We start from the raw sequence: 12,326 nt of genomic DNA, 5'->3' as shown, positions 1-12,326 counted from the left end.
CGGAAACAAGACAGCATAGAGCCAGCATTGTTAAAGACACATTAACATAGATAAACACTTACTTCTCTGACAGTGGTTCTGCGACCAACATCGTCCCCTGAAGTGTCCATTGATGGTGTTCTGCGGGCAGATGGTCTGACCTTGGGCCGTGCCGGGACACACATCTCCGCACTCCCTGTCATTCTTATTGGCCACGATGAAGTTGTCCTCCACCGAGTCCAGGATCTTGGACCAGTCCAGGGTGGCTAGGTAGCAAAGGTCCGGATTCTTCTCGATCCTCACAGCGCCCCGGGTGATATTCATCAGACTGTGAAGGCCCACCTCCTTCAGCTGCAGCATCTCGTAAATCACGAGAGCATAGTTGAAGAAGAGGTTGTTGCCGCGGATTACCGTCAGATTGGGGAAGAGATCGCTGAGAGCCTCAAGGCCGTAGACCCTGAATAGCAGCACGTAGTCGGTCACCACTCGCAGCTTTGGGTAGCTGAGGCCTCGGAAGTCCTCGGTCTTGGTCTTAAACATGAGCAGAATCTTCAGGTGGCCCTCGATGATGGTGCAGTTCTCCAAAGACTGGAGGTTGGTCACATTGTTCCGGATGTCCTTGCTCGGGCAGACTGGAAGGATAGAGAGTAGAAGAAAGAGAGATGTGAGAAGCAAGTATACTCCAGTCATAAGTTACAAGTTTTTAAAACAGTTCATCCAAGAATTTCATTATAGTTTACTATAGATTTTTTGTGACATATTTCTCCTCCACCTTCCCCTGCTTCTTATTGATGATTAATTCCAACCAGGAAGCTGCCAAATAAAAACAAAGCTCCTCTAGATAACTTTCATGTTAAGCACCTAGCTCCAGAGGACATCGGCAAGAATGTATTTCAAGTACACACTCAGTTGCCAGTTTATCACAACTAGTTAAAACTAATGCAGCCTAAAACAGTCCTACAATAAATCACAATACCATCACACTTTCCTAAAACCCAACATGACACAACAATTTGCAAGTGTTGTCCAACGTATCGCCTAAAACCCAAAGATATTCAAAGAATTCGGTCAGGATATTTTTGCTTGAAAAATGACTTAATAGAGTATTTGATTTTGGAAATACTTGCCGATTATTATTCTTTCAATCAACGTATTAATCGATTAATTGGTTTAGCATATTTAGTCTTCCATCACGGATATAAACAAGGTGAATATAAATGACTTTTAAGTACTTTTACTTGTATAAGTGGAGAATTGTGGCATTCCTTGCACAGCTTGACTGTGGATCATGGTAACAGGCAAAACGGGTAAAAGACTCGTCTTTGATTTTCAACAGTATTGAAATAACCGGATATGAACAGGTCCCTCTCTTTCCCCATTTCAGCCATGAAACCACTGTTGATTTACATTAAGTAGAGCACAGCCATTCATGAAGCAGCATTACTCAAGTCCCCTCTACAATCTGACTGGCCGCAAGTGCTCTCTCCCTCCCTCTACCCCACCCCCACCTCTCTCTCTGCCTCTCTCTCATACACACACACACACACACACACACAGTCTCTCTCTTCTCATTGGCTGCAGCAGTATTTCCCCAGAGAGGAAATTATTGTATGGCACTGTATGATCTGAATGAAACAGACGTGAAGGAGTTAAACCGAAATTAAGCCTGGAAGCAAAATGCTTATCCATGCTCATTCATACTGCTGCACAAACACCCACACACAGAAACCCACATTTGGACCGGCAACTTCACAAATGCACGCACACACACACACACACACATCAGAGGAGTGGAGAATTCATGTGGGACATTTACTTCAGGAGATGTACAGAGGAAAGCAGCATGCTGCTGTCGCTTGCTGCAAATAATAAGATGCACATTTTGAAAATTTTCTACAGCAGTTAAAGGAAAATTACAAAGTCGGAGGGAGGACGGCTCATAGTTTAAATTATATAAAAACAGGTGTAACAAAAATGACATTTTACTGTTGTAATTATATCAGAGAGCTTAACAAATTCTTTTTTTTTTTAAACTAGGCTTACTGAGATACAGTAAGGACACACAGTGATACTGCTCACACATGATCTGTTGTCAAAGCAGCGCAGTAAACACCACACAGATTCAGCACCACTATTATTTTAATACAAACTTTCTTTCTTTGCATTGAAAACATCAGGTACGATCATAGAGGCGGGATGTTTCTTGTCCAGAGAAACACCAAGTCAAAGCAAGTGTCAGCTCATGTGAACAGACTTGCTGTTTAAGGAGAAAGAAACATGATTTAGTGCTTGACACAGTGATGCGACAGATGATGTTTGAACATGATGGTAAAAATAGGAGAATCATTTGCATAAATGTGCACACAAACTCTTGAGTGCAAACACCGCCATTTACATTCAGTCAACATACTCATTAAACACACTGGCAATGGTGAGACATAAAATACTAATTTGTTCACAGGACTTAACCACTCATGTACCGTATCAACCATACTGGCAGCAATTATGGCCTAAAACAGATGGTTATGGCCAAAAACCAACACGCGAGAAGATTGGATTTAAATGCAATTTGTTAATGGAACATTACAAACTTATTTCCACTACAAGAAACAAACATTAAGCTACTTTTCCCAGTCATTTATTGGATTAAAACTGCAGCATCGAGAAAGAGAGAATGATGGCTTGTAAGGCTCGTGAGACTTATTATTCGATGGAAAAAATGCACCGCAACACAAACAGTTCTTTGTAAATTTACAACAAACTATTCCAAAAAACTGGGAAAACTGATCATTTTTTTTACCCATGCAGGATAAAATGAGCCTCTTATCACTGAAGTAATCTAATGGTCTCCATCTAGTGTGCTGTTTTCAATCGATGACACAGACACACACCTGCTAATCACAATCTGTGTGTGAGTGTCTTTCATGCATCTTAATGATGTGAACCTGCTTGCCACCTTTTGCTATTTTCCCCATTTATCACGCTCAATTTCCCACCGCCGCTTTGCACACACTTAAAATAAAACAATCAATCCCACTAAAACATGCATCGTAAAATGGGAAAAGTCAAAATTCATTGCAGTGGATTGCATAGTTTCATTGAGTTGTTATTGGCCCTGGTCATTTCCCAGGTGTAAGCTACCTATTAACTTCCCATTCTGTTAATGGTTAGCGAGACAAACATGTCAACAGCCCAGGTACAAACTCTGACTAGAAGTTTACGCGACTTCTTATAGCAAAGAGCTGCCAATAAAGCATATAATCACTACACTGACAAATAAAGCCATGTTGTTTACTTCAGCTGCTTCCTGACAATAGAGGGGGCAGTTATTCAGCCTTATATATTTTTAACAGTCGTTCAGATTATATCAAGCATGTTTATGTCTTCATTGGCAGTTATATTTTTTAGAAATAATATAGAATATAAAAGCTCAAAAGCACTTTAACTGAGGGATTATATATATATATATATATATATATATGCACAATAACATCTAAATGTCACGTAGGCAAGTTGATATGTGTAGATATGTTGATAGCAGTTATCTTAATTGACATGGTGACAACATTTTCAAGATAAAAGGAATCAGTTAACTATAAACTGTAATCCTCTGTACATGATAGAAAGTCAACAACTGAGGCCATCCTGTTAACTATTCAGTTTTACACTGGTCAGCCTGTAGATGACTGGATATCCAAATGTGTTCATGTTTGCTACATTAGCCAACTATCAATGAGGTTAGATTGTAATACATCCCTACAACTGCACAAGCATAAAAAGGATACAGCTCTCCACAGCGATATATTAGCAGCAGTACAGGCCAACTTCAGAGGGAAGAAGCTCATCAAGATTTTAGAAACCAAGAGTACCAGGATATTTACAATGATGATGAAATCATGACAAATATATGAGGAGCAAGTGATGTAAGACTTGACTTCACACAGATCCAGGGGGCAGTGCCCCCAGATGGACAGAAAACATGTGAAGTAGATGGAGCTATCAATTATCTGGAGGTTTAAACTAGAGTTTGTTACTGCAAAAGAAGTCTGTATATATCTCCCAAGCAGCAGGTGTACTGTTATAACATGACAAAATAAATTATCAATAAATTACAAGTCTAACATGTCACAACAAGCTGTGTATCTGATGATGTTTGTCAAAACTTAGAAGACAATCTGAAAACACTAATTTGTACAGAAAACATTTATATGCAGTATTCACAATCATCCACATTGGTGTGGCTGCTCCACTTTGCACACTTGTGCTTGCGCCTTGCCAACAGCCAGAAACAACTCATAAAATAAGAATATAAATCCATTTTGGCGGTTAATCCTCACATCAGATAACACAGTTTGAAACAACATCAGCAACTCATTCACATAATCTGGCCGGCTTTTCTTGGCCACACCCTCTTTATTAGACACTTAGTGTAACAGGAACCAAAACACAAAAACAAACTTCTTCACTCACTATATAGCAGTTGGTGCTATTCCCGGTGATAACAGCAACCTTACACCTCTCTGTCCCTCCTGCCTTATCTCCTGGACACATCAAACAGGCCTACAGGCCACCCACTCACTGTCAGTCTGCGGCACTAACCAGATACCTACTGTGCAACACAACAACATAACAAACAATGTTACGCAACACCAAAAGGGCCAGAGTGCATCTCACCTCTGCCAAAAATGCTCTTCCAAGACATAGCAAGAGGACACAAACATGACCTTTTTACAGTAATATATTCTTCCCACTGCAGGTAAGAAATATGTTAGTGGAAATGAGGTCTTTCTACTCGCACAGCAGGCTAACAGGCTAGCACATATGTCACATCTCCTGTTGGAGAAGCTTTATTGACACAAAGAAATGTTAGTGGGCCATGAGGGGAAGCAGTAGACGGTGCTGCTGGGAGTTCTCTCTGCAAAATGGAGTCTTGTTTTCGACTGACAGGAACGGGAGAGAAGAGGAAGGAGTGTGGGGGGTGGGGGGTCATCGGGGGGCAGATGGGGAAGAGGGGAGGAGAGGAGAGGGAGGGGGAGTAAAGGAGTGGAGGGTAGGAAGGGTTGTTGTGTAGTCGGCGGCTGGCTGCGAGAGCCACTGTGTCTTTAAAATAATGAGCCATCTCCTCCCTCTCTCCTCCCAGGTTTAGGAGCAGGGGGACACAGGAGAAGCAAAGAGAGTGAATGGGGAGACAGAGGGAGATTGAGTCGCAGGTCGCGGGTAAAAGAGGGTAAAGGGGGGGGGGCTGAGAAATAATGGGAGGGGGGAGAGTGGGTGAAAGTGTAACCTGAACCCAGGCAGGAACGCAGAGTGACGTAAGGGACCTACAGGACAGTTGGTGATCACATGCATGAATGGAGGGCTGCTATGGACCACGGTTACATGACACGCACGCACACACGCACGCACACACACACACACACACACACACACACACAGACACACACACACACTGCCTCTGTAAGTGATGTTCACCTTCAATAAACAAACAGTCAAGAAACAGAGCCTGTGACTGAATATGTGATGGACAAGCATGGGACAAAAAGACAGACAGAGACGGGGAGGCTTAGGGACGGAGGGAGAGACACCTGCTGCACAGTTTCTCATTTCTGTGTCATCTAAAGAAAGGAACCTAGCAAACTAAAGACTTACATAAACAGACTTACTCAACAGGTTGGAGCTTCCTATGTGATATAGAAAAAAACTGCTAGACATTGTGTGTGTGGGGGGATTTGGTGGACAATGACCGTGACCCCTCTGTAGCTCACCCTCCCACTGAGGACCACCCATAAGCAGACAGCTTGGTGCTCTCACTGGCTGTACAGGAGCTCTTAATTACAATAACAACCCAATCAACCGCTAATGAGCCGGGGTGGGGGATTGGGGTGGGGGGGTTGTGTCTGAGCAGAGAAGAGAATGGAATAACAGAGCACTGACTGGAACGTACTGTACCATACTTTGGACCTCTATAGGAGAATATGGGCCATCCACCCGCCTTCCCTGTCTGTTTGACACTTAATTTGGCAGCAGGAATGAGGAGAGGAGGAGGAGGAGGAGGGAGGTATACATAGGGGGGTGTCAGACAAACAGAAACAGCACAGGAGAAAGCATGGAGATGGAGCGAGGTGAATGAGTTTAAATCTTCACAAGGAGAATAACAAAATAACAGTTTCCTTACAAAATTTCGACTGGTGAAAATAAAGTTTCAAATACACACGCAACTGCGTCCTCAGAAATGATCTATCTTTTGATGTCAAACACATCAAAAAAAAGATACTGTCGAGAGATTTGTGTGCTGCTTGAATAGTTATGAGATCTTTTCACACATTCATTCTGTAAAATTAACTGAATAAATTGACCAAACTGTTCCAGTGAAGGCAACAGCTTCTGTTGTTCACACAAGCAATGCTTTGATATTATTGTACAGAAGATATGCTTTAATGTTATCTTAATATGATGTGAGCATTCATGCAGACAAACTTGTACTGCTAAATTTCCTCTGAAGGTCCATCCTCCATACAATTGCAAAAAGGACAGGATGAGACAGGTAGTGGAAAAAACAACATTTAACAGATATATGCAGTTTTTAATTGAAGTAGTTCAAACAGCTCCACATCATCTTTGATTTTTTAAAATCAAAACAATTAAATATGGCAGTTTTTTTTTTCTTTGAAGATTTCTTTCAATTTCGTCACTCATTTAAAAGTCAGATGCAAAACTTTGACCCTCAGCCCGCTTTGAGAAGAACCATGTTTGTTCTTTTGCTGTGCAGACAGAGTATGCATGTGAAACCAGTAACCGAAATGTAATTAAATTAGGCTAAATGATGTTATTTATTAGAGGGACTGATTGTTTGTCTTGATGATTAGTGATAAGTTCATGAGAAGTGAATTGGTAGTTTTCATTTTCTATCAAGTAGTAAAATGGTTCTTTAGTTTATGGTTGATGGTTGGACAATTTATTACATTGCACCCTCTGCAAATGTGACTGTTGCATACGCATACCTTGTATATAGATGGTGAAACAATACTGTTCAACCCTAATATGAAACTACGGCTGTACTATCACTACCAGCTGTAAAGACCAGTTGCTACAACTGACATAGGGTGTCTTAATCACATTCAACCCTTTAACAGCTAAATGCAGTTAAACAGTAAGAGCAAGGGTGCACATGTGAAAGCACCTATTAAATACTGAGCATATAATGTGCATTCATAGTATGGTGATTCGTCATGTGTGTAATCCACTCTGTTCCACTTACCATAACGTACAAGTATGTAATGTGAAACTAAGCTGTCAAATTACTCTGCTCCAACAACGTCTCAAGAACTTCCAGTACTTTTAATCGACTTGGCAAATGAACAGATTTCGATTACAAGGTGACACTCTGAAAAACATATAACTGAATACTGGTATCAAATCATTCATCATTCCCACAGAAAATCTTCATGTTGTGGACACAATCCAGCCACAGTGTGAAGATGCTATATGGTGGCTTAGATTTCACTATACAGCAAATCAAGGCTCTGTGGTTTATGCCTCAATGTGATCTGTCCTAACCATCTCTTCTTTTTCTAGCAGATATTGCTTCGTTTATATTTGCCAGGAAGGCTCTGAATCATTAATTACCCAAACATTTTTCTAGTTTGCACTAAGTATACATTTGCAAAATGGCATAAATATTGACAAATTTCTCTTCAGCTCGCTGCCATCACCTGTCACTGTACCATCTTTACTGCCTCTCTGCTCTCCGTAATTTCAGCACAGAAATGAGCAGGACCTGTGCAATTGAGGTCATACCAATGTAACGGCCATCTCTGACAGAAACTGCCATCTCCACTATTCAGTGAGCACACACAGCTGCAGCCTCCGTTATAGTGTAGCTACAATTTCAGAAAGATTCTTCTCTTATTTTTAGAGTTGTGCTCCCTGCGGAGAATTTAATATGCATCAACTAACAGTAGCTGGCTGGCCCAGTGCTGGCTAGCAGTGAGAAAGTGGATCACAGTGGCAGTTTTAGAAGGTGAGAGTGGAGCCCTCTGTGGCCCGTGGACCAGCCTGCCTCTGCCTTTTACTGTAGCAGAGGGCAGCCGCACGTTAGCTTAGCGTGAAACCAGACCTGTCTAGCATGAAACCAGGTGGCAGCTAACTCTGGACTGTGAGAAGTTTCCTCTCTCTGTCAGCTTAGGCGCACGTTGCTCCTGATGAGGTGATCTGCTGATTATAGATTTGTCAACAGCTCAGTTGCTGAACAAACCCCAGGAGAGAGAATGTGCAGCCGTGGTGCCAAGTGGACTGCCAGTGGAAAAATGCATTTGTTTGTTAATATAGCTGTGGAAAGTCCTGAGAAGTAAAGCCAGCTCCCTGTGCGCCCACTGCCAAGCTGTGGCTTCCACAGTGAAAAATGATGCTGAGAAATTGCATGAGAGGCATTTTGATTAACATGTACCAACTTGTACCTCCAAAACAAAGAGAGCTGAGGACCAAAATAACACTACGTGAGCCAGAGGAAGACAGAGAGGGGGGAAGTCTGAGAGGTAATAGTGCCATAAATTTATAATATCTTTATAAAATCTTCTGTTAACAGCAAGGGGGAACAATGGCCAAATGATATAAGTGAGTGTAGCTAACGTGTGTATCATGACTGACCTGTACTTCCATATTTGAGGACATCAGATAAAGGTTGGGAGACAGAGCTGAGAGAGAGAGAGGGAGTGTGTGGGTTGGAGCACCTGTTCCTCCATTGCCTCAGCCTCCCATTGAGGAGCAAGGCAAAGGGAGCTGGCCGAGCCTATTTATATACAACGCTGGGTCCCGTTACAGCTGTGGCACAGGGCCAGGCTGTGGCAGATTGAAGCGGGTAGAAAAGAGCAACATGCAGGCCCTGCGCTGTCAGATGGCTGGCCAAGAGAAGAGAGAGGCCTAAATCAGATCACACTGGTGACTTTGGCTCACCTCCTTCTCTCTACCTTCCGGTACTGGCATAAGAGAGAGGAGGGGAGGGACAGAAGGAGAAGGGAAGGACAGGTACAGACAGAGGGAGACAAAGAGACAGAATGTAAACACAGAGAAAGAATGAGGAAGAGAAAAAGAAGTGGGGGTGGGGGTGCAGGTGCAGGTGGGGGATTTCTGGCGAGGTGCCGGGTCACTGTCACTTGTTTTGAAAAACAATGACTCACTATTTTCTGGTTCCAACAAGCTTGGTTCGACCTTGGGACTCGAGGCTGTGAGGAGGGAGGTGAAGAAAAGAGAGGTGTAGAAGCAACGTGGAGGAAGAGATGGTAGAGTAAACAGGAGCATAATGTGTGTGGACTGCCCTGTTTGACACGTGCTAAGTTTAACAGGGTGCCTGATGGGAAGTGATCCCTCGAGTTCATGTCTCTACCGACCCAAACGTCAAATATCTACTATATAGACAACAGCAGTCTGACAGTGAAAGATGTCTCATGTCTATCTTTAATGTAAGACGGATATAAGATAAGATGACTGAGACTTTGAGGTTTTTTCAGCAGCCTTTTCCACACTCAATAACAATAACAGAACGGTAGCGGAAAGCTCAAACTTGATCCTAATATCTAAGACAATTCAACCAACCTTTATCCGGCAGCTTCTAGGATTGCTAGCTCATCTCTATATGTGCCATACTGCTGCACCCCTGCTCTGACTTCAACTCAAAAAACAAACAAACGTGAAGAATTCAAAATCCTTCGTTCACACAGCATGTATAGCAGATAAGATGGTCATTGTCTTTGTATCTGAGGTTTTTTCGTACTACCCATTTCCTCATTCCATTTCCAGCCTTTTCTCCTTCCTCCGTCAAATGCTTTTGCACCACAGTGTAGTGCAATTTACACATGAAAAGAATTTAAAATGCAGAGTATTGATGCAAACACTGAAACCTGACAAGTTCGCTATGACTAAAATGCACTTTATGATGTAGCAACATGTAATTTTAAACAAATACACCAATTTGCACATATTCATTCTGTTTTTCCACTTATTTCTATGACCAGTTACAACCTACATGTTCCCTGTCTAGAAAATAATTGGACAGCTGGTAATACAAAAACAAACAAAAAAAAAATTAAAAAAATCCGAAAAATTCTGACCATGCCTTACAAAACAGCTAAACCAGGTGGTGCTCCAAACAAATAAAAAGCATGTTGGGGGGAGCTGCATTCCTGACATAGCATTTGGAAACAGACAGAGGACTATGAAACAGGAGCAGGTAATCAACTGCAGGCTGTACTATGTCTTCAGCAAATAGAACAAGACAGACAGACAACACACACACAAAATGCCACACTCACACAGAGTGAGTAATACAAAAAACATCTGATGTTCCTTTTCATCTTCCCACGTTAGCGAGTGGAGCGCAGCACAGTGTCTTGGTGTGGTGAGGCCCGGCCTGAGAGGGAGGCAGCCGGGGCTCAGTTCCCCTGCTTGACTTGCAGCCACACGGCAGCAGCTGCAGGGCCCAGCCCCACCAACGCTGTGACCCACAAACCAGAGCTACACATGAGGCTGGACAAGCTACGCCTGCCTGATGGCTCTGCCAAGGCAGCTTCTTCCATCCCGTATGGCTTTCTTTCTTCTTCCAAATCTGCCTGTCTGCCTGCTTAGGCCTCTACATTTGAAGAGTGGCTGCAGAGCTACATTTTCTTAACCTGCTTCATGTAGCACTGTGGTTTTTACTTAAGCATTAAGATTTGAAACAAGAAAGACCAAGAAGGATTCAGATAAGAAAGGCTGAGTACGAGAGTTGTGATGGGACAGCTGCCCAGGCTGCTCAACATGCTAACACTTTCTTTTAACACTCAGTAGTTCTAACCTTCAGCTATAACAGTTTAGGGGTTTAGTAGAGGTATTCCCTGTGTGGAGAATGGACGAGTGAGCTCATCCCAAGCATGGCAAATCCTATTGATTTGACTGGATTGCTGCAAGGCTGCCAACTCCAAGCTAGAGCCGAATCCAAAATTTGATGCAAACGAAGAAAAACAGCCAGAGAGGAGGAAATAATTTGATTCTAACTGCCTTGAAATGAGACTCCAATTGTTTGTGTGTGGCTTTATCAATGTGTCTGTATGTGTATGTGTGTGTGTGTTTGTGTGTGAGAGAGAGAGAGCCAAGGACTATAAAGAGGAATCAGGAGACAAGTTAACAAGCAAGGGAGATGGAAAAGCAAGCAAGAAATTGAAAAAAAAAAAAAAAACAAGACAGAATTTGAGAAACGGAGAGAGTAAAGAGGTACAGGAGCAAACAGAGAGATTTGACGTTGGGAGAGTTGACAAACCAAGACGGAAAAGAGGGAGAAGCAAAGGGGAGGCTGGAGGGATGGAGAGCAGAGGGGCCAGGTCAGTTTAATGGCCCGTTTGTCTGCGCTGTTAGACCACCAGCTCTCACTGGCTGCTGCAGGAAAACCTCTCACACACACACACACACACACACACACACACACACACACACACACACACACACACACACACACACACACACACACACACACACACACACACACACACACACACAGACTTGCCGCCACACCGGCAGCAGCTGCAGGGCCCAGCCCCACCAACGCTGTGACCCCACAAACCAGAGCTACACATGAGGCTGGACAAGCTACGCCTGCCTGATGGCTCTGCCAAGGCAGCTTCTTCCATCCCGTATATGCTTTCTTTCTTCTCCAAATCTGCTGTCTGCCTGCTTAGGCCTCTACATTTGAAAGAGTGGCTGCCAGAGCTACATTTTCTTAACCTGCTTCATGTAGCACTGTGGTTTTTACTTAAGCATTAAGATTTGAAACAAGAAAGACCAAGAAGGATTCAGATAAGAAAGGCTGAGTACGAAGTTTGTGATGGGACAGCTGCCCAGGCTGCTCAACATGCTAACACTTTCTTTTAACACTCAAGTAGTTCTAACCTTCAGCTATAACAGTTTAGGGGTTTAGTAGAAGGTATTCCCTGTGTGAGAATGGACGAGTGAGCTCATCCCAAGCATGGCAATCTATTGATTTGACTGGATTGCTGCAAGGCTGCCAACTCCAGCTAGAGCCGAATCCAAAAATTTGATGCAAACGAAGAAAAACAGGCAGAGAGGAGGAAATAATTTGATTCTAACTGCCTTGAAATGAGACTCCAATTGTTTTGTGTGTGGCTTTATTCAATGTGTCTGTATGTGTATGTGTGTGTGTGTGTGTGTTTGTGTGTGAGAGAGAGAGAGCCAAGGACTATAAAGAGAATCAGGAGACAAGTTAACAAGCAAGGGAGATGGAAAAGCAAGCAAGAAATTTGAAAAAAAAAAAAAAACAAGACAGAATTGAGAAACGGAGAGATAGTAAAGATGGTACAGGC

The 12,326-nt window shown here is 42.8% G+C and overlaps 1 protein-coding gene across 1 annotated transcript in view; it reads right to left on the bottom strand.

Annotated features, from left to right (window-relative positions):
- LOC111237924 (insulin receptor-like) overlaps window positions 1–12,326 on the bottom strand; it is a 79,828-nt gene that overhangs the window by 52,915 nt on the left and 14,587 nt on the right. Inside the window, exon 2 of the mRNA XM_022767620.1 lies at window positions 63–611. Coding sequence (XP_022623341.1) covers window positions 63–611 — 549 coding nt within the window. The remainder of the gene's footprint in view (window positions 1–62; window positions 612–12,326) is intronic.

The sequence above is a fragment of the Seriola dumerili genome, unplaced genomic scaffold, assembly GCF_002260705.1.
Source record: "Seriola dumerili isolate Sdu_G_001 unplaced genomic scaffold, Sdu_1.0 BDQW01000002.1, whole genome shotgun sequence".
NCBI lineage: Eukaryota > Metazoa > Chordata > Actinopteri > Carangiformes > Carangidae > Seriola > Seriola dumerili.
This window is presented reverse-complemented; position numbering and strand designations above follow the sequence as displayed.